The 23,478-nt window shown below is 26.1% G+C and overlaps 3 protein-coding genes and 1 non-coding gene across 9 annotated transcripts; 3 read left to right on the plus strand and 1 right to left on the minus strand.

The window, feature by feature from the left end:
• Positions 1 to 234: 234 nt before the first annotated feature.
• On the minus strand, positions 235 to 21,130 carry LOC127280064 (V-type proton ATPase catalytic subunit A-like). Of its 4 annotated transcripts, none has more exons than XM_051302820.1 (7): positions 20,953 to 21,130; positions 19,656 to 19,850; positions 5,893 to 6,161; positions 5,054 to 5,198; positions 2,665 to 2,959; positions 2,339 to 2,593; positions 235 to 1,199 (listed from the first exon to the last, which is right to left on the minus strand). In XM_051302820.1, the coding sequence occupies exons 4-7, from the start codon at positions 5,195 to 5,197 to the stop codon at positions 265 to 267; spliced, it is 1,629 nt and encodes a 542-aa protein (XP_051158777.1). In that variant the 5' UTR covers position 5,198; positions 5,893 to 6,161; positions 19,656 to 19,850; positions 20,953 to 21,130; the 3' UTR covers positions 235 to 264. The 4 variants fall into 4 exon arrangements, with proteins under 4 accessions (XP_051158777.1, XP_051158776.1, XP_051158778.1 ...); XM_051302819.1 differs by lacking the exon at positions 20,953 to 21,130 and adding an exon at positions 20,329 to 20,941; XM_051302821.1 differs by lacking the exons at positions 5,893 to 6,161; positions 19,656 to 19,850; positions 20,953 to 21,130 and adding an exon at positions 5,430 to 5,491.
• LOC127280060 (importin-5) lies at positions 6,530 to 14,155 on the plus strand. The gene is made up of 11 exons (XM_051302811.1): positions 6,530 to 6,686; positions 7,710 to 7,859; positions 7,942 to 8,168; positions 8,242 to 8,338; positions 8,543 to 9,108; positions 9,415 to 9,523; positions 9,927 to 10,226; positions 10,304 to 10,486; positions 10,557 to 11,824; positions 11,901 to 12,120; positions 12,187 to 14,155. Exons 1-11 carry the CDS (start codon positions 6,606 to 6,608, stop codon positions 12,280 to 12,282), a joined length of 3,297 nt encoding a protein of 1,098 aa, XP_051158768.1. The 5' UTR covers positions 6,530 to 6,605; the 3' UTR covers positions 12,283 to 14,155.
• LOC127280244 (small Cajal body-specific RNA 8) lies at positions 8,372 to 8,494 on the plus strand. Its single transcript, XR_007842817.1, has one exon. It is a non-coding gene; the product is annotated as a small Cajal body-specific RNA 8 (non-coding RNA).
• LOC127280071 (choline-phosphate cytidylyltransferase A-like) lies at positions 15,806 to 22,673 on the plus strand. Of its 3 annotated transcripts, XM_051302831.1 has the most exons (10): positions 15,806 to 16,077; positions 16,195 to 16,259; positions 17,131 to 17,282; positions 18,002 to 18,110; positions 18,198 to 18,314; positions 18,402 to 18,553; positions 18,625 to 18,846; positions 18,931 to 19,098; positions 19,490 to 19,611; positions 21,477 to 22,673. In XM_051302831.1, exons 3-10 carry the CDS (start codon positions 17,166 to 17,168, stop codon positions 21,577 to 21,579), a joined length of 1,110 nt encoding a protein of 369 aa, XP_051158788.1. In that variant the 5' UTR covers positions 15,806 to 16,077; positions 16,195 to 16,259; positions 17,131 to 17,165; the 3' UTR covers positions 21,580 to 22,673. The 3 variants fall into 3 exon arrangements, with proteins under 3 accessions (XP_051158788.1, XP_051158789.1, XP_051158787.1); XM_051302832.1 differs by lacking the exon at positions 16,195 to 16,259 and having other exon boundaries at positions 15,806 to 15,992; XM_051302830.1 differs by lacking the exon at positions 16,195 to 16,259 and having other exon boundaries at positions 15,807 to 16,077.
• The last annotated feature ends 805 nt before the right edge of the window (positions 22,674 to 23,478 follow it).

Below are 23,478 nucleotides of genomic sequence, written 5' to 3' on the forward strand. Positions count from 1 at the left end.
TTTGTTTTTAATTTTTTTGATGAGGAATGCGACTAGCTCGTTGTTGTCGCCAAAATTCTTGTCTCGATTTTAAAAAAGAAATTCCCTCCTCTGCATGAATTATAATATGATTTGCAGATTCCTGATTTGCTGCTTTAATATCTGTAATTGTTAAATTAATTTAAAGCACGAGTTGCGTTATTTAAAAAAAAAAAAATATTAAGTAAACATGAAAATAGCAGTCATCATTTATTTCATTTCGTTTATTATTTGACATTAAAATTATTATTTAAATAATTTAAACGCCTGTTGAATTTCTTCATATAAATAATCAAATTCTTCAATAATTCTATCTTCGCCATCTTTCATTGGATCTAAAAATTTCATATTACTCAATTTATAAATAATTTCACTCATTCTTTCTCTAATAATTCGCCATGTTATTTTTCTTTCCATTGTTTCCTTAGATAAATCATAAAATAATATAATATTTCTCAACATTCGAAATGTCTTATAAAAAGGACAAAATTGATCATATTGAGAATATCCATTTTGTTGGAGAAAATCTTCTTTTATAATTTTACTAATTTCAAGAATTAATTTATCAATATCTGAAAGTGATGCACTTCCCACTAAATGTAAAATATCATTTAATTCCTCTTCCTCTTGTAAAAGTTTCAATGTTTTTGTTCGTAATTGTTGAAAACCAGGAAAATTTGTTTGATAAAAATTATCCAATGATTTTAAATATTTACTATAGCTTACAAGCCAATTAACAGCTGGAAAATGTTTTCGTTGTGCCAATTTTTTATCAAGTCCCCAAAATACATGAACAATATTTAATGTTGCACTTGTTACTGGATCAGAAAAATCACCACCTGGAGGTGAAACAGCACCGATAATACTCACCGAACCTTGTCTCATTGGATTACCAAGACATTTTATTTTTCCTGCACGTTCATAAAAATTTGCTAATCTTGCACCAAGATAAGCTGGATAACCAGAATCAGCTGGCATTTCACCTAAACGACCACTAATTTCACGAAGTGCTTCAGCCCATCTTGATGTTGAATCTGCCATCATTGATACATTATAGCCCATATCGCGAAAATATTCCGAAAGCGTAATTCCCGTGTAGATTGATGCTTCACGTGCCGCAACTGGCATATTTGATGTATTTGCCACTAGAATTGTTCTCTTCATTATTGATTCTCTTTTCCCTAAATGAATAAAATAAATTAAAAATTGTTTTTTCTAAATACCTCATTAAAAATTACCATTAATTTCCACTGCAAGATCTGGAAAATCTCTAAGTACTTCTGACATTTCATTTCCACGTTCACCGCAACCGACATAAACAATTATATCCGAATTTGAATATTTCGAAAGAGCCTATTATTTAAAAAAAAAGGTTCCATCAACAGCAATTTTTGAAAAAAAAAAATTTAAGAACACCCTGAGTCAAGTAAAAAGATTTAATAACCTGAGAAATAATTGTTTTCCCACATCCAAAAGCACCAGGTACTGTCGTTGTTCCCCCCTGAACACAAGGAAATAGCGCATCCAAAATTCTTTGTCCAGTTAATAATGGATAATTTGCTTGCAATTTTTCCCTAAATGGTCGCGCATGTCTAACAGGCCACAATTGCATCATTGAATAACAATGAGTTTTCTCCTCATATTCTGTTTCTAAAATAATTTCATTAACATTATAATTTCCCCTTGGTGCTAAATATTTAATTTTTCCCCGACATTTTGGTGGCATCATTATACGATGTTTTAACAATGAATTTTCATAAACTATTCCATAGACATCGCCATCATTGAGAATATGTCCTTTTTTAAAACAAAATGGTGAAAATTCCCAATTTGTTGATTGACATAATGAAAATGAATTTCTTCCTTTTGGTATAAAAATTGTTGTTGGATGATTGTTCATATTTTTTAATGGTCGTTGAATACCATCAAAAATACTGCCTAAAATTCCTGGTCCAAGTTCAACGGAAAGTGGTCTTCCACTACGTCTAACTGGATCGCCAACTGTTAATCCACTTGTGTCTTCATAAACTTGAACTGTTACCGTTTCTCCATTAAGACGAATTATTTCGCCAATTAAATTTTCAAATCCAATAAATACTAATTCATACATTGCCGAGCCTAACATATTATCGACAATAACAACTGGACCCGAAACACCATAAACGTAACCCAATTCCGATTCTTTTTCATCGTCAAATTGTAAAGAAGTATTAAATCTTTGAATATCGCACATTTTTTCATTCCTGAATTTTTAGAAGGGTTATGACAACTTGATGAGTTTTTGTTTTAATGAAAAAAAAAAAAAAATAGCAAAACTAACCTGGACATTTCAGAAGATTTTGTAAATATTTCTTATCAACGTTAAGTTGTCCAAGAAGATTGGGTTCTGAATTTCTGATTTTCGAAGTCTGTGGACGTATTCGTTTTGATGATTCCTTTTCAGATATTTCCTGTTTAGATGAATTACTTTCAGCGAATGATGTTTTTGATGATGAAATACAAGTTTTTGGTCTCGAGCATTTTTGAGAAGTTTCTAATTCTAATTGACTTTTTCCCGGATGTGGTATGACTGTATCTATATAATTTACAATATTTTAATATTAACAAAAATATTTTAAAATTATTTAATAATAAATTTTAACTCACTGCCGAGAATATTTTGAATTGCCTCCTTTGCTTTTTGCACGCCAAGACGAAATTGATCAAATTCGGGTCGAATTCTCATTCCTCGATAATAAAATACAAGACTTAGTTCAAAATCTCCAAGATGATAGAGAGCCTCTGCTTTATAGTAAATTGCTCTTGCATTTTTAGGATCCTTTAATTTTCCCCGAATAGCTGCTTCGGCGTCCTGTAAAGCTTTCTGCGGTTCTCCAAGTAAAAGGTAACACTTGCTTCGTGCAATTAAAGCATTCTTATCATTTGGACTGAGTTCCAGAGCCTAAAAACAAAAACAAAATATTAATTGCCATTACGTGACTGTGCTCCATGAATTTTTCCTGATCAAAAAGATTATATAATTATTCCTAAAAAAAAAAATCTGTTCTATAGTAGTGAATAATAAAAAAGAAATTAATAACTTTCGATGGAATTAAATCGTTTTACCATTTCTTTTTTAATTATAAATTTTTTAATGAGCATTGCGTTATTTTAACTCATTAAAAAGTTTTCGCAATAGTTATTATTGAAGTTTACGATGTGGTTTAGTATTTTTGTTAATGATATATTAGAATTGTCTCAACCCCCTTTTTCTTTTTTGCTATACTACCCTGTTTTACAATATTCGAGACAGGCAGTGTCACTGTCCCGAGATAAACAAACCAAGCTTTCTTTTATAATCACGATATATTGAGCGATTTGATTTTAAATTTAAGAGGTCTCAAATTACATCACGCATATACTTTTTTTTGTCAATTTCGTGAAATTAATTCTTTTTCAATTTTGAAACAAAATTTTCTTAAAATAATAACACTGGAGGAATATAAAAAATAAAAATTGAAATTATTATTAATTTTTATGAAAATAATTTTTGATAAACCTTATGTATACAATTAAGTGCAATATTAAGATTTCCACATCTCATTTCACGATTTCCAAGTGCCAACATTGCACTTGGTTCAGCCTCCTCGGGTATTTGTAAATCTCTGCTACGATCTTGTCGTCTTTTCATTTTTAATGATTGTTTTATATCACGACTACCCATATTAACAGCGGCTGCACGATCTTTATCGGTATAAATTTCCTCCTGACGATATGTAACATCACTTCTTCTTCTGCGACGTTTTTTCTTTGATTTTTCCAATTCTAATTGATTATTCACTGATTCTTTTGAAAATCTCACACTTGATCTTCTTCCTTTATCTCTACCATCAATTCCACCACTTCTTGGTGGTGCTAAATTTATACCCAATTTTGTAATATCTCTTTTATCATCACCCAATGTATATTTTGCATTTGAACTATCCTCTAATCCAATACGCACAAAACTTTGCAAAAAATCATTATCCTGAAGTGTTGATTTTAATATTCCCGAAACTTGTGCACCAACAGCATCAGTTTTTAATGTTCCATCTTGTGAATTTTGAATTGAATCATTTTGTGTTTCATCATCAGCCATGTTGGATGATTTTTTTTTCAAATTAATTGTTATTAAAATAATTTTTTGTCGATTTTTTTAAAAAATTAAAATAATTCAAAATTGATAAACTTTTAAAGATTTTTTCAATTAGATAAAAAAAAAATTCAGACGTGAGAAAATTTTCACATTTACTAGAATGTATATCGACACCTTCCAGGAAGACTTTTGTTACCTTAGAAACAGACAACAAAGTGGTATATCTAACACCTTGGCTGCCAACGCTGACACCTTTTGAATCTTCGTAAATATTACACTACTTTTGAAAAAATTTCATCAATCAGAAAAAAAAGTTTATAACATTTATTAAAATTATCTTATTTTATTTTCAAATTCTAATTTTTGGATTAATTAAATTCAAATTTTTTTTTAATAATTAGAACTATAATACAATTGACTCATTTGAAATTATTTCAATTATTGTTAAACTTTTTTATTTTCAAAAAATATTTATTATATCGCGTGTAACTTTATTTTTTTGATTGTTATCACTGCGATTTTTTTTATTGGAAAATTTCAAATATTGCAATTTTCGTTTCGTAGAAAAATAAATTACAGGTTGCCGGAAGTCATAAGGAAAGGTACTATTATAGTGTAATAGTTATTCCGAGAAAAGTTAATTTTTTAAAAAAATTTCTATTATTTTCTTATTTTGATTCTATAGTTGAATAAATATATATTCGTGATTTTGTTTTGTAAATTATTAAATTAAAAAGTTATTAAAGTTACTAATTTATATTGTAATCACAAAGTATAAATATATTAAGAAAATAATTTTAAAATAACATTTCGTTTTTAAAAACAACTAGAATTTTTGTCTATTGTCATATTCTTTTCATTTTCAATTAAAAAAATAAAGAAAACACATTGTATTTTAATATTAAAAAAAAATCAAATTACCTGATTATATAAAACAATTGCTTTTGTAAACATTCCATTTTTAATATGTCCAGCTGCTTCGTCGACACGTAATTTTGCTGCCACTGAAATTGAATGTGGTTTTCGATCTAAGTTTAATTTTCCTTTTCGACGAGTATTTTTCATTCTGAAATTCAAAAAAAAATTTAAAAAAATACATTATCAAATTATTATTATTCTGCATTTGTTTAGAACACTTTTTTGAAAAAAAAATCTGAAAACATTTTTTTTAAATTTTATTTAACTATACATAAAGGAAAAGAATTTCTATTACTATATAAATTCTCAATTAAAATAGATATACTAATAAAATAAAAAATCAAAATTTATTTTATCTTGCGCAAACAATGCAACTAACTTCCAAAACAAAAAGAGAGAAACTCTGCAACAACCTTTTGCGGCGCAAGCTCAAGATTTACTGACTATATATTTTAAAGAAGTTCTACAATATTGCATGTATCATACTAATTAAGGACTAATTCCATTTCATGTATATAATACAATTAATGTCAACATTCTTTATATATTAAATAATTTATTATAAAAATTCAATTCTAAAACTTTTTCAATTAATTTTTATACGTGATAAAAAATTTGTATCTCTAGCATAAAATATAATGTCAATAACGAAATTTATATTTTATCATTTAACAAAATTTAAAATTAAAATCATTAATAATAATTACAATATTATGACTAATAAATAATAAAATTTTGTTTAATGAAATCAATGAAATTAAATATAACCTAAAATATATGAACAACAAACTTTCTTTTCATTTATTATATATTTTTTTTTATAATTAAATATTATTACTCACCATTTTTTCATGAATATTTTTTGAATAATCCAATAAAATATTTCCTTAATATTAAAATTCGATTTCATAATTTTAGTCTTATTATTTTCAAATATGTAAACACGTGCTACGTCGTCTGCTTTAAGAAAACCACCACTAGAGTCATAATAATGTCATTTCCGTTTACTTATTTCCTCCCTCAATCATCAACAATTGTAACCAATGAAATATTTCGCGCCAAATTTCAGTCCTTCATCTTATTGGCTGCCGTCATCCAAGACAAAAATTTTCTGTAATCAAAACAATTCCATTTAATCTCAAAAAAAATAAAAAATACTTATTTTATAAATATACAATGTTAATATCATTTCAGTTATGATTATTGATCTATTATAATTAAAAATAATTTCTTTAAATATTGTAAATAATTTTTATGAATTTAAAGAACACTTTTGCGCAACAACCACGACGCCATGTTTTTGTATTAAAAAAATTTCTTTCCCTGACTGTACTTTTTATTATTTGTTTTCAAAAAATATGTAATTATCTTAGAAAAATTATAAACAATTCAAAAGAATGTGTTTTATTTGAAAAATTAAATGAAAAATTAATTTTTTTTTCTTTTTTTTTTTGAAAAAAAACTCGAATGTCAGAAAATATCGATAGGTATCGATGAAGGCATCATCGGTTACATACACAAACACAAGTACGCAGTGTGGAATTATTCGTTCACAATGGCGGAAGATCATAGTCAGTTTCAACAACTCTTAAACACACTCCTAAGTACTGATAATGATGTTCGAACACAAGCAGAGGTATGTTAATTTGTTAATGAATTTTTTATCATCAATTTAATACAATTAGCAATGAAAAATCATGATTTATTAACGTTTATTAATTACTCATATTCGTTGAACACGTTGCCAACGTGTTTGTCATGTCGGTCTACCTCGTGTTTTTCATATTCATTTGTAATTCACTATTCATAAGGTTTCTATATTTAATTTAAATATTATCAACAGTCATTAATAATTACATGGTTGACATTTAATATTTCGTGATTAAAATTTGACAGGTGTTGAATTTCTGAAAGTGAATTATCAAAATGGTGTCGCACGAAAGCACGCGCCCCGCCAAACTTTATGCTTTTTTTTTTCATTGACATGTCTTGTTGTAAAATTGGTTACAAATAATTTAATTTTTCTAATTTTTTTTATTTCTTCATTAAAACATGATTTTTCAGAAGGAAAATGGCAAATTTTTGTAAACTTAATTTTACATAGAGAAGACTTTAATTGATATTAAATATTTAATGATCTATTGCTTTTCTTAGAAAAAAAAAAATGCTTTTGCCGCCTTCCTGCGTCTAATCTTCGAATTCTGTTATCTTTGATGATTATATAAAAATAAAACCGGTTTTTTTTTTTTTTCGAAAAAAATAATTATTAAAAATGAGGTTAGATTGACGAAGACAAGAGAATACGGTTTTTTTTAAAATTTTATATATTTTTATTGATGATAATTGGTAATTTCCATATGGATTAATTTTTTCGGTAAATCTAATTTCAAGGAATATTTAAAGCACGTTGCATTGTTATATGAATTGATTACATAAAAGTATCATGAGATGAATCACGCTTTAGAGGGAATTTTTTTTTTTCTGTTCATTTTCTGGCAGTATTTAAAATTACTATTATTATAAAAATTAGAAGTTTAAAAACTTGTACAAGTTTCTATTTTTAAATTTCTTTTTTTTTTTTTTAAATAATTTTTTTCTGTAATAAATTTTTAATTCGTTATTTCCGGAATTGTAAATAAGAAATTGTCTCTATTTTCAGGAAGCATACAAGAATATTCCCTTGGAAAATAAAGTTGACTTTCTCGTGAGCTTTATTTGTAATACTTCTTATGTTGAAGATCTACGATCAATGGCCGCAGTTTTACTGCGCCGGTTATTTTCATCGGAATTTATGGAATTTTATCCTAAGGTATAAAAATAGAAAATAAAAGATTTGATTTTTGGAATTTCATTGGATGAAATAAATTTCTTTTTTTTTTTTTTTCTATTAGATTCCACCTGAAGGACAAGCTCAACTTAAAGAACAAATTCTTTTGGCGGTACAAAATGAACAGAGCGATAAAAATCGTCGAAAAGTATGTGAAGTTGTTGCGGAAGTTGCACGTAATTTAATTGACGAAGATGGTAATAATCAATGGCCAGAATTCCTTCAATTTTTATTTCAATGCGCGAATGGACCAGTGCCAGAACTTAAGGAAAGTGCTCTTCGAATGTTTACGTAAGTTTTAATAATTACGCCAATAAAAAATATTTGATTTTTTTGTAATTATTTTTCTAAATTTACATCACAGATCAGTTCCCGGTGTTTTTGGCAATCAACAAGCACATTATCTTGAATTAATTAAACAAATGCTGCAACAATCAGTTATGGATACTGCGAACTATGAGGTAATTTTTTTTGATAGAGTTTTTTTTTCCTTTTGGGAGATAGATACACGAGAATTTAATTAATCTCGTCACGGATTCTCCCTAAATTAAAAAAAGCCTTCTGATGACTGTAAATTGTAAAGAATTAGTTTACAGACAGATACGAGGCTTACATTTAAAAAAATGTTTTTATTTCAATTTTTAAGATGAAAAAATTTGTCCTAGGTTCGATTTCAAGCAGTAAGAGCAATAGGCGCATTTATAATGCTTCACGATAAGGAAACAAATATACAGAAACATTTTTCTGTATTATTACCAGCAATTGTTCAAGTGACGGCACAATCAGTTGAAAAACAGGAAGATGAAGCATTGCTTAAAGTTTTAATTGATTTGGCAGAATCAACGCCAAGATTTTTAAGACCACAATTAGAAAATATAATGGAAATGTGTATGAAAATATTTTCAAATGAAGAAATGGGAAATTCATGGCGACAATTGGCACTTGAAGTTTTAGTAACACTCGCTGAAACAGCACCGGCAATGGTGCGTAAAATTGGTGGTAAATATATTGAAACACTTGTTCCATTAGTGTTGAAAATGATGACTGATCTTGAAGATGATGACGAATGGAGTTTTGCCGATGAGATTATTGAAGAAGATAACGATAGCAATAATGTTGTTGCTGAAAGTGCTTTAGATAGATTGGCATGTGGTCTTGGTGGAAAGACAATGTTACATCATATTGTACAAAATATTCCAACAATGTTGAATAATCCTGATTGGAAGTATAGGTAATTTATTTTTATTGATTATAATGTTTTTGAAGAATTTGCCATAGAAAGTCAGCAATTAGATTTGAATTTTAAATTTAAAGGCGTTACATCTATGGTAGAGAAATTGATGAATTTTACCTTATTTTTTTTACTGTTGTTTTAACAGTTTAAAATTTGGGAAGTTGGTCGAAATGTTCCAAGAGTTGTTTACAATTTACTCTGTGAAATTGTTTTTATGAATTAGGAACAAACAATTATTTTTTTTTGAAGAACTGTTTTTAAAATTGAAGTAAAAGCGAAATATTAAGATTATTAAAATTACAGACACGCTGCATTGATGGCAATTTCCGCCGTTGGAGAGGGTTGTCATAAGCAGATGAAAGAAATTTTAAAGGAAATCATGGATGGAGTTGTGAATTTCTTACAAGATTCAGTGAGTATAAAAAAAAATTATAATTATTTTCCCCCTTTTTAATTTAAATTAAATGAAATTTCCGGTTAAATAAATTTCTGTTTAATAGAAACAGAATAGAAAAAAAAAATATCCCTTGGCCACGAATCGAGTCAGCGGTCGAATTCATTGAGATTCTGAAAGCGTTACGTTTGTGGCAGATTAAACCGATGGAATAAGTCTCTATTCGAATCGTCGTTTTGACGATTTGATTTTTTGAGACTCTCCTTGAGGAAGTTCCTGAGAGTTGAATGTATCATTATGATACAATCATAGTTTTGGAACATACAATTTATTTTGTAATTTTAAAATTTTGATTTTAAAATTTTAATTTTAAATTATTTTCAAAGAGGGAAATTTTATTATAAAATTTTAATTTTTCCAGCATCCACGTGTAAGATATGCAGCATGTAATGCAGTGGGACAAATGTCAACTGATTTTGCGCCAACTTTTGAAAGAAATTTTCACGAAAAAGTTATACCAGGATTATTAATGGTGCTTGATGATAATGCAAATCCACGTGTACAAGCTCACGCTGGCGCTGCACTTGTTAATTTTAGCGAAGATTGTCCTAAACATGTTTTACTTCCATATTTAGATGGAATAATGGGCAAATTAGAATCGATATTGACTGCCAAATTTCAAGAATTGGTTGAAAGGGGAACAAAACTTGTTTTGGAGCAGGTTAATTATTATTTTTTATATAGCATTAATAATTGGAATTTTCGTTAAAAAATTTATAAAAATTCTTTTCTTTAAAGGTTGTAACGACAATTGCCTCGGTAGCTGATACATGTGAGGAGCAATTTGTTAAATATTACGATAGATTGATGCCATGTTTGAAATATATTATTCAAAATGCAAATCAACAAGAGCATAAAATGCTTCGCGGAAAGACAATCGAATGTGTGAGTCTTATTGGTTTGGCTGTTGGATCTGAGAAGGTAAACAAATTTTTAAAAAAGGGAACTTTATCATTAACATTTTGATTTTGTAATTTATTTTTCTTTTCAGTTTATTTCCGATGCCAGTGAGGTGATGGATATGCTTTTGAAAACCCATTCCGAGGGTAATTTATCCGATGATGATCCACAGACAAGTTATTTAATATCAGCGTGGGCGAGAATTTGTAAAATTCTCGGTAAACAATTTGAACAATATTTACCATTGGTTATGGGGCCAGTATTACGTACAGCTGCAATGAAACCTGAAGTTGCGTTGTTAGACAATGAAGATATGGAAGGAGTTGAGGGCGATCTTGATTGGCAATTCATTTCTCTTGGAGAACAACAGAACTTTGGTATTAAAACTGCTGGTTTAGAAGATAAGGCATCGGCATGTGAAATGCTTGTATGTTATGCACGTGAATTGAAGGAAGGTTTTGTAAATTATGCCGAGGAAGTTGTGAGTCTAATGGTGCCTATGTTAAAATTCTATTTTCACGATGGTGTAAGAACAGCAGCTGCTGAAAGTCTACCATGTTTACTTGATTGTGCAAAAATAAAAGGTCCACAATATTTACAAGGAATGTGGGCATATATTTGTCCTGAATTATTAAAGGCTATTGAATCGGAGCCGGAATCAGAAGTTTTATTGGAATTACTTTGTTCATTGGCTAAATGTATTGAGACATTGGGTGCTGGTTGTTTGGATACACAACCAATGGCGGAACTATTGAGAATATTGGATAAACTTCTTAATGAACATTTTGAAAGGGCTGTACAAAGATTGGAAAAACGAAAAGATGAAGATTATGATGAGGTGGTTGAAGAACAATTGGCTGATGAGGATAATGATGATCTTTATACATTGACGAAAATATCGGAAATTTTACATGCACTATTTGTAACACATAAATCAACATTTTTCCCATTTTTCGATCAAATTTGTGGACATTTTGTTAAATTATTAGCACCTGAACGTTCATGGTCGGATCATCAATGGGCATTATGTGTATTTGATGATGTCATTGAATTTGGTGGGCCTGATTGTGTGAAATATCAGGAATTTTTCTTGAGACCAATGATTCAATATATAACGGATGAATCGGCTGAAGTTAGACAAGCAGCGGCTTATGGTTGTGGAGTATTGGGACAATTTGGTGGTGAGGCATTTGCGCAAGCTTGCGCTGAAGCATTGCCAAGATTGGTGGAAGTGATTAATAAACCGAAATCGAGAGCACCGGAAAATGTTAATCCAACGGAAAATGCAATATCGGCGATAACGAAAATTCTTAAATATAATAATTCGTCGATTAATGTGGATGAGATGCTGCCACATTGGTAAGAGAATTAAAATGAAATTTTCTAAATTATGAAGAATAAAAAAAATTTAATTTGGTTTTTTGTTTTTTGATAGGCTTTCATGGTTGCCAGTTGTGGAGGATGAAGATGAGGCACCTCATGTTTATGGATATTTATGTGACTTGATAGAAGCAAATCATCCTGTAGTTTTAGGCATTAACAATGCAAATTTACCAAGATTAATTAGCTTCTTTGCGGAAGCACTACACAAAGATGTGGTACCAACTACGAGTCCGGTGATGCCGAGGATAATCAGTATCGTTAGGCAAATTCAAGTAAGTTACTAATTAATTTAATTATAATTAGTCATTAAAATTAAATGATCATTTTAATTTTTACAGAGCAACGAAACAATGTTCCAAGCATGTATAAATTCATTGACGACAGACCAACAACATGCACTTCACGAGGCACTCAGTGGACAAGCAACTAATTAACTTTTTTTCTAAATGACATAATTTTCAAAAAAAAAAAAAAAAAAAAACCCTGAGATAAAGGATCACAGATAACTTCATAGAGGTAGCTAGAATGTACCTAATTCGTTTAATTTGTCTCAGCCTAAAAAAAAAACACACAACAGGTGCATTCGTCTGTTTTTTGCTTACTCGCTGTTATTGTTAATATTTTTCAACTAAAGATTTCCTATAATAAATCCCCCGAAGAATGAAATCAAGAATGTTATAATGCTCGAAGAAAAAAAAAATGTAAATTGTGAATTCGCATACACTAAATTATACATAGTTCCAGTTTCGTCAGTATAAATGTAAAATATAAATGAAATCGAGTCTGTGGCTCACACTAACGAAACTAGGATCTTATTTTTTTTCCACATTTTTTATTTTACTTTTTTTTTTTTTTTTTTTTTTTTCTTTTTAATCTGGTAAATTGTGTAGCTTGACGAAGGTACATAGTTTGAATTACTTTTCAAAAAGAAAATTAACTAGCCTCAATATCATCTATTCATTTTATTAATTTTTTTTTGTATTCGACATTTGTTGATCATGTGTCGTATACTTCGACTTAATAATCGATATAGTGATTAGCTTAATGTGTCGTTAATAAATTATGAATTCCTGGATGGAATTTTATTTTTTTTTTGAATGTTTTTTCAAATTATAAACGTTTTTATGTGAAGGGAATTTTTTTTTTATTTTCAAAAATTGTCAAATAATTTATGCATGTATATTGTATTCACAAGTGTCTAATATTTAAATTTTCCACTTTTTTCGACTGTCTCTTTAGAAAATCGTATAAATTAAAAATTAAAATAGAAAAAAAATTCTTTTCACATTTATGAATGTTTAGAATTTGAGAAACATATTTCTTTGATGTTATTCTAAAAAGAAAAAAAAATCATCGAAGAATTCGTTGCTATATATAGGAACGCGATGCGATTCGGTTTCTAAAGAGAACACACACGTTTTTAGTAATATTATATTTACATTTTGATATTTCCCTCCCGCCAATTGATGGCTAAACAATTCTTAGAAAAAACGTGCGAGATTTTATAGAGAACCATATATCTGTAAATATTTGAAAAAAAAAATCAATCCTCCCTCATTGTTATACAGGATGCTTTTTGGCATTGCGATCCTTGTGTATCATTTTCATTTTCACAATAAAATATTGTCACTCCGATTTATGATTATAGTTGCCTTCACAAATTGACAAAAAAAAAAAAAAAATTATGAAAGCAAAATAGACTGGAAAAGCCACTAAACTCATTGCCATCCCTCTCAAAAGGCATGATATTGTGATTTAGGTATTTTTATTATTAAATTTAAGTAATGATAAATGTTATTTAATAGTAATATCTATAATATCGCAACGTTCAAGTTAGATAGGACGGTGTAAGAGTGCCTCTCGAATGAAAATGTAATTAACAGATTTACTGATTCGCATCCAAAGCTCTTTTTAAATATCCATTAAAATATTACCTATCAGTAGTTCTTATGTTTCATTCATTTCTGCGATAAATGTAATAAGGTCTAATTTTTTAATGTTTTAAAAAAAAAAAATTTCCCAACTAAATTATTATAAAGCGCTTTTCATCAAAAGACCTAAATAATCACAATTGACTGATAACGTCCATAATTCCATAAAAAAAAAAAATTTTAACAAATATTTATTTTTCATAATTTAAAAAAATATCAGAAAATTGACTGATCAAGGAACAAATGTAATGCAACGAGAGATTTTTGTATAACGAATTTTAAAATTGCTCGTCTTCGACAATTTTCTGAAAAAAAAATATTTTGATCTTTTTTTTTTTTTTAATTATATAAGAAAATAAAATTTTAGTTTATTTGATGTGAAATTCAATTTTTTATACCAATTTTTAACTATTTTTTATTTATTTATTTTTTTTTTTTAATGAAAATTATCTTTTCGATCGATGGGCGGACAAGAAAATAAACCGTCAAAAAAAAAAAATCATGTTTATACGGAATTTCAATTTCGTGATTGTGGTAAAAGGCAAAATCTGTTGAGATAAAATTTTTCTGCAAACATAGGAGTGTTCCAAAATATATTATGTGTATATGTATATGTTGTATATGTTCCATTCCAAAATATATTGAAAGATATTTCGAATAATATACCTATTAATATATACATAATAAAATCTTTAAAAGGAATGCAAAATTTTAAATAAAGAGCGCTAAATCAAATTGGCGTTTTTAACTAAAATGTAATTAAACACTCTAATCATAAAAGCGAAATCGCAATGATTGAAAATTATAATAAGGATTATATAATAAAGAATTATTTTAAAGTTTAAGTAAAATAAATCTCAGCTTTCTAACATATTGTTCTTTTTTTTCGCCAGCGATTTTATTGTAATTATTATTTTAAATTAATATTATTTTGAATTGTAATATTTTTTTTGCTAAAAATTTCATATAAATATAAAACAAAATTATTACACAATTTTTTTTGCAGTAACAATAAAAAAAGTTATAAATAAAAAAAAAATTATCGTCACTAATTACTTATAACGAAAGAACAATTAGGTTATATGTATGTTCAACACACGTGATTAAATTCAAGGTATGAATGCCGGTTTGCAATTATTATCGTTTCATCATCCAGTTTTTGCGTCATAAAAATCCCACTCTATCGCGATATTATCACCTTACGTCAAAACTTGTCTGTATGAAGAGAAATATTCAGACGTTGCAAAAAAAAAAAAAGAAAAAAATATTCTCGTTTTTTTTTCCTTATAAAATAAAAATGAAGCAAAAAAATTATTAAGTTCATTGATCGTTCAGAAATTATGACGCACTATTTAATCAATAAAAAATAGTCACAGTTATAAGAAAATAAATTGATTCTATATCAAAATAAAAAAGATAAATATTATGTTTATTACAAAATTGAATTTTTTCAAAATCATTTTTTGTTGTCTGTCAAATTTAAATTACGCGCGAAAAATTATTTTGAAAAAAATTATAAATAATAAATGAAAAAACTATATATTTATATATATATAAATATGAATAATACTTTTTCTTTTAAATTGCGGTCACGTTTCGTTACTGTTATTCTTTAATCAGTGATTTGACTCATGCCTCGTAAATATAAAATACAAATAGTAAAATATGTAAAAAAAATAATGTAGTCATGCATGTAATTTTTTATATACCCGTTATATACGGAACTTTGACTATGTGGAATTAAACAATTTTCTGATTGGTTAATATCCGGATGGCGCGATATAATCCCTTCTCCTGATGGACCGGCTCAACCCCCTCGCCCAAAATATGACCTTAACTTTTAATTTGTCTATTGGTTTTTTATATAAATATTAGAAATATGTCATTTAATATGCAATAAACACCTTTTTAGCTAACAATTTTTATAGAAATTTGATATTACAATTAAATTTTGTTAATTAATTGATCACAAATTTATGATAAAAACGGAAACACGTAAAGTGCGTGAGCACTTGGAATGTAATAACACATGCGCAGAAATGACAGTATGCGGGCGTCTGCTGTGAACCACGTCTAAGTTCACAAGTTGATGATATGGCATTAAGATTTCTTATTGAATAAAATATTTTACTCTTCATATTAAATCAATTATTATTTGGATACATTAATGAATTAGTGCCAAAGTGAATAATACAAGTTACATTAAAATAAAGGCAAGCAATTTAAATCTTTGTAATTTATTTACGACAAATAAAAGTGATTAAACTATATAAGAAATTGAATTCAGGGCATGAAAAGGTTGGTTCTAATTTAAATTTGGAATAATTTCTTTCTTTTTATTGTCAAGTACATTCTATTTTAGTCTATTTTAGTCTATCCATTGTATTTTATTAATTTTAAATTATATACTTTTAGTGTTCTTTTTTTACACATGTAATATTCGTCCTAATTATTTTCTACATCGCATTTTCATTGATTATGTACGTATATTAGTGATATAGTTTTTCCACGAATTTTTATTTACTTCTATAAATATAATTTTATGAAACTTTATCATACGATGCATATTTAATTAATTTTTTAATTAATGCATTGGGGTTTTTTTTTTAATTAACTTAGTTATTTAACTGCATGTATTTAATTTTTCAATTGTTAGTTTATTTAAAATCGCAATTTATTATTATTATTATTATTATTATTATTATTATTATTATTACTGTTGATAATAAGTATTTTAAACATTTTAACATTTTTCTATAGACGTTTCTGTTGATTCATCAATATTGACAACTTGCACGTTATTTGCTTAATTAGACAATAATTAATTTTGCGTAAAGTTTTATTGAAAACATCACGCTATTATATTATTCTAGAACATTTCTGAATTTCTTTTTTTTTATATTTAATGCATTAATTAAATGAATAAATAAAATTAGAAAATATATTAACTGTAAATAAGTTTGTGTTGTTATTTTTAAATTAAAAAATATATTTTCAAATAAATTTATTATTTAAAAAATATGTCAATCATTATTTATTTTTAATTAATTAATTTAAAATAGGAACGAACGAAATCTATTGCTATGATACAAAATTCTTTTGTTTAAAATAACAAAATCAAATTTGATTCTATTGGATCAAATGTTTTTGTCATTTAAGCACGAAGACTAGTCTCTGATTTTAATATTTTAAATATTCATTTACATTAATTACATATAATTATTTTATTTTAACGGTAATTTTATTTCTCTGTATAGTGTAATATTGTGACAAAATAATTTCCTATATATATATAAAGTTAAAATGATTTTAAATAAATTTTTTTTTAAACAAAAATGTTGTTATTTTCAGTTGTTGGAGATTATATGGAATTTAGATATTAAAAAATGTCGAGAAAGAGACCGCATGATATTGACGAGATGGAAAGTAATATTAAAAACGATAAAACAAATCAGAATGGAGATCATGCTTCGTCTTCGAGGGAAGAGTCACCATCTTTTCCGGTAAAACATTTTACGTCAAGAAAAAAAAAATAATACAATGCACAATTTAAATTTATAAAATATTCTTCGAATAAATTGTTTACTACTCGTATTAGTAAAATTATAAAAACAAAACTAAATTAATCTATTGTTCTAAAGGAAAAATTCTTGAAAAAAAAATTTATTCCAGGAAATATAAATTCTGAAGTTTCATTAATTTATTTTATTTTTTTTTTTTTTATCTAAAACAGGTTGATAAATTTTTATCGGGGGAATATAGAATTATGTAGTTCATTAATATTGTGATTATTTTCAGTGATGAAATTTTTTTTTTTTGGTGATTTATAATTATTTTTAGAATTTTAGATAATTTGTATCGATTAAGAAAATTGGATTTTTTATTTTAGAATTTTAAATATGATATATTGAATTATTTATATTTTTCTTTCGATTAGTCATACGTTATATTATGTTGACAAGTTAAGATGGGGTGATGAACATTATTCACGTTTTTAATGATAACATTATTTATGTAATCTGGTGAAATGGAACACTCATTGATGATTGTTGAGAAATTTCCAATTAAAAGGAAAATAGTTTTTGCATTGATAATTTAAATATTTAAAAGAATAAATTTACATAAAAATTGAATATAATTTTATTATTTAATTTGAAAAAATTTATTCGTGTTTTTTTAAATTGATTTAATTTTTTTTTTAAATTATTTTTTATGATTTTAGTCAATTTGCAAAGAGGCACCATTTATGGATGATGACGAAGCAATTTTAGAAAGAAAATGCTGCGATTATAATATCAAAATTTCTGTAGAAATGGCTCGAGCTGGAAAAGGTGATTTTTTTTTTCATATTCTATTTGTAATGTAACGTAAAATATTTTTAATAAATCATATTTCTTAAAATAAATCTATAATTTTAGCTCCGAGGAAAATTCGTGTATACGCAGACGGAATTTATGACCTTTTTCATCAAGGTCATGCTCGACAATTGATGCAAGCTAAAAATCTTTTTCCGAACATTTACCTTATCGTGGGAAGTGAGTTATTAATCTTTTCTTTTTTTGATAAATCAATCTATTATTATTATTTTAACTGTTATGATTTAATTTTTATTTTATTTTCAGTTTGTAATGACGAGTTAACTCATACAAGAAAAGGAAAAACAGTAATGAATGAATTTGAAAGATATGATGCTGTTAGGCATTGTCGATATGTAGACGAAGTTGTAAGAGATGCGCCATGGACATTAGAAGACGATTTTATTGAACAAAATAAGGTATATTTAGATAAAAATAAAATTAAATCATTTTACTGGAAAAAAAAATTCATTAATTTTTTTTTTTACAGATTGATTTCGTTGCCCACGATGCTATTCCCTATAGTACAGAAGATGAAGACGATCTTTATGCGAAATTAAAAGAACGAGGTATGTTCGTAGCAACACAAAGAACAGAAGGTGTTTCAACGTCAGATATTGTAGCAAGAATAGTCAAAGATTATGATATCTATGTGAGAAGAAATCTCGCTCGAGGTTATACAGCAAAGGATCTTAACGTCTCATTTTTAAACGTAATTGTTTCTATATTTTAAAAAAAAACAGTTTCAACAAAAAAAAAAGAGTGAACTTTTAATAAATTTATATATTCTTCATAGGATAAAAAGTTTAGGCTACAAAATAAATTCGATGACCTTAAAGACAAAGGGAAACAAATAATGGAGAATTTTGGTGAAAAACGAATGGATATCATCAGTAAGTGGGAGGAAAAATCACGAGATTTTATAGACACTTTTCTATTGTTATTTGGCCGTGAAGGCCGAATTGTAAGTGGAATTTTTATTTCAATGACTGCTTTATTAATCACATTGTGTGTCTTTTTAATTTTAAAATGCAAATTTTAAATGCATCAAATTTTTATTAACCAAAGATCATAATAGTTTTTAACAAATATTTTTTTATATTTCTATTGCGTGGAGTGTTTTGTATTAATTTTAATTGCAATTAACTAGAATCAAACATACATTTTTTTTTTTTTATAGAATATTCAATTTTATTTTTTACTGATTCTCGACAAAAATTGTTAAATAAAGATTATTTGCTTGCATGTCTATTTGTTTCTTTGTAATGCATGTTTTTTTTTAAAGGCTTGGTAATTTGGTGTTTCTTTTCTTTTTTTTTTGTTTTGAAGCTTTAAGATTTATTTTTAATTTATAGTCAACAATATGGAATGAAAGCAAAGGTCGTTTAATGCAAGCGATCTCGCCTCCTTCGAGCCCGAAAAGGAATGGCAGTCCTCATAGTAGTTATTGCCTTAGCAATGACGAAGAACGTGCAAGGTATGAGAAAAATTTAGTATAACTATAAAAATATTTTTACTCACCATTTATCCGATGAAATTTGTCATTCCATGATTTTTTTCCGTCTTGACCATTTAATCCTTACTGAAGTTGTCGATCTTCTAATTAAATATATTTTATCACACAAAAATTGAACACTTCACTTCACTTCATTTCATTTAATTTCATTTCATTTCACTTCACTTCACTTCACTTCACTTCACTTGAACACACTTCACCTGAAAAATAACAAAAAAATAAAAGATTTTTAAGGTTATAAAACATTCCAAATCGATAAAGATCAATATTTTTTTTCTTTCAAGAAAATATTGAAATTTTTTGATTTTTATTTATTATTAAAATTATTAATACACTAAAACAATATATAAAAGAAATACTTTTCTTAAAAATTACTCGTCAATAAAGGGGGATTATTTTTTAATATTTAAATATAATCAATACCATGTTAAACAATTTGCCCGCCAAAAATTCTTTAAACATATTTAACCTACAAAAGATATTACGAAAAATTTTAACAAATTTGATTCTAAAATTTAGAAATTATTTCCAAAAATTGAAAATTTATATTATTCTCTTTTTAAATAAATGTAAAATACAGATTTTATCAAATAAGCCGCGATGTTTGATCTCTTTGCATAAAAAATGAAAATGTCGAAAATTTACAAGATTTTAATTATTTTTTATGAAAATTCTTACCAAACTTTTATCACACTATTCCAGTAATCAGAATTTTGTTGAATTTGAAAAAAATTAAAGAAGATATTCACGATATATTCACTTTTATTTGTTAAATGTTTAATCAACGAGCTGTTGATTTTTCCGTTAAAAAATATTGACTGAAAATTTTCTATTAACATGTTTGCCAATAGTGGAAAATTAAATTACAACAATTTTGTTAACAATGTTACCAATGTTTGAATAAAAAAATTTAAGTAAAGTTTATTTTAACTTTTAATAAAATAACGTAATTAATTGTATAAAAATTAAAATTAATAATTATAATAAAATATAATATAATTATAATATTTTTTAATAATTAAATTCAATCAATACTATGTTAAACAATTTGCCCGCCAAAAATTCTTTAAACATATTTAACCTACAAAAGATAATCCGAAAAATTTTAACAAAAAAAAAAAAAATACAAAAATCTGGAAATTATGTATTTCCAAAAATTAGAAATTTATATTACCTATTTTCTTTTTAAATAAATGTAAAATAATGACTTTATCAAATAAGCCACGATGTTTGACCTCTTTGTAAAAAATGAAAATGTCGAAAATTTACAAGATTTTAATTATTTTTTATGAAAATTCTTACCAAACTTTTATCACACTATTCCAGTAATCAGAATTTTGTTGAATTTGAAAAAAATTAAAGAAGATATTCACGATATATTCACTTTTATTTGTTAAATGTTTAATCAACGAGCTGTTGATTTTTCCGTTAAAAAATATTGACTGAAAATTTTCTATCAACATGTTTGCCAATAGTGGAAAATTAAATTATAACAATTTTGTTAACAATGTTACCAATCTTTGAATAAAAGAATTTAAATTTAAATTTAAAAATTAAATTCAAATCTTTTTAAAACTAATAATAATAATAATAAAATAATGTTATTATTTGTATAAAAATTAAATTATAATAATAAAAACTCTTTATATAACCTAAAAAATTATTTATTAAATTAAAATGAAACTATATTAATGTATATAATTTAATTTCTAATATATTATTTAGTTTTTGTTATTCCTGTTTTAAATTTTCCATTATTTGGATATTATTTCGCCTACTATTTTTTTTTTGAATTTATGGATTATTAATTTAATTGTTTGTTTCAGTCCTCCACCTAAAAAAGCAGGTCGTTTTGAATTTTCAAAAAATGGACACTATTTTCACGAGGATTATAGTGATGATGAAGAAGAATATCGAATGTCAAAGTGATCCTTGGAAGAATCTGAGGATCTTCTCAATCGACTCGACCAAATCTAGGAAATTTTATTTAAAAAAAAAAAAAAGAAAGAAAAAAAACCTGTTACACTACAATAATTAAATTGTTTACTTTACAATATGTAATAGATTTTAGTATTTTTGTTTTTCAAATTTTGCTTCACATCAATAATTAGTTTTTAATTGTAAATTTTATGCCGCCCTTAAATAATGTCGAATTAATACTTAATTTAAACAAACTCTGTACGTACTTAAATTTTTAAGATATTTGCATTTTATTTTTAATTGAAAACGATAATATTTTTTATTCAGTGAGTTTTTTTGACATGTGGGCATTATAGATTTTAAAAGAGTTCTACTATAATTAAAAAATCGATTTAAAATCATGATATTAAAAAAAAGAAAAGAAAAAAATAGTTAAAAATAGTTGTGATATAAAAAACAAATTTTTGTGTAACACGTTTCAATAGATTAATATTATTAAGTTCGTAAACTGAACAATAAGACAACGGTTCTAGACTTCTTTGAATGTGTATAATATTTTGTAATACATACTATTTGTTGATGATGATGATGATGCTGATGATGATGATGAAAATGATGATGGAAAAAGAAAACATGTAAATTAAAATTCTTAAAAAGGAACATTTTTTTGAAAAATTTGTGTGATTAACTTTAGAGATTGTTGACGTCAAGTATATAATACAGGAATTGAGGACTGTAAGAATATTGATCTGCACATTGTATTTCGAATTTAAAAAAAATATATTTTGTTTCGGGTGAGTTTTTTTTTTTAAATAGTTTTTAAATTCACTATAGCAATTTTATATGGACTATTTTATATAGAAGAAACGATTTCTAAATAATAGTTTTTAGGAATGATAAGAACGCATTGTTTGTATAAATTGTCGTAATATATTTAGTTTTCTTTTTTTTGTAAGTATTAGCGATACCCATCGAAGGAAACGCGTTGCGAAAAAAATTAATATAGAGGAAATATTGTTGCTAAAAAAAAGAAAAAACTTGCTGTTAACTAGATATATTTGTAAATTTATCTCTTTATTATTTATATAAATTTAATCTTTTTATTTTTTGCTTTTTTATTTGGTACTTATCGAAGTGTCAAAAAAAAAAAAAAAAATACAGAGGATTATTTATTTTTCGTAAAAAAAAAAAAAAAAATAGTTCAAGCGCAATAATGTATTTCAATGTACGAAGAGATTAGAAATGAGTCAATAGAACTGTTTGTATTTTTAAATTAAGAAGAAATAAGATTTTTTCTGATAAAATAATATTTAAAAAAAAAAACACGACTGAGATTTTTATTATTCAATATTATAATGAGTCGACGTTAATATTTTAGTTATTTATGGTAAATATAAAAGAAATCGATTAGGAAGTGTTATATCCTTTTGGTTTGAATTCAGTTATCATTTAATTCATGTTCGTTAATAATATTGTAATTGAGAATTGTATGAAAATAAACATAAAGTTCTATTTACTGCTAAATAATTTTGTTTTGAATTTCTTGGTTTAAAAAGATATTTCTTTTATGAATTAAAAATTATAAATTATAAATTAATAATTAGTGATTTCTAACCTAAAAATATGCGATAATGACTAAAGAAAGCATATATGTTATTTATATAACATTTTCTTTGTTATATTCAGGGAACTTGAAAATTTATTTAAAAATTATATAAAAATAACATATTGTGGATTTAAATTTTCCCACACTTTTTCAAGCAATGTCACGTGACCAATGATAAAGCACGTGATGTTTGATTTGTATTTTGACCAATGGGAGAGCTTATTCCGGTCTTTTTCGAACGTTATTGTGTGAGTGAAAAAGAAGTTGATTAAACGCTTAAAGAAAGACGAAGATAGAAAATT

This window comes from Leptopilina boulardi, unplaced genomic scaffold, assembly GCF_019393585.1.
Source record: "Leptopilina boulardi isolate dan_hultmark-lab unplaced genomic scaffold, ZJU_Lbou_2.1 LbouV2_229, whole genome shotgun sequence".
Taxonomy (NCBI): Eukaryota; Metazoa; Arthropoda; class Insecta; order Hymenoptera; family Figitidae; genus Leptopilina; species Leptopilina boulardi.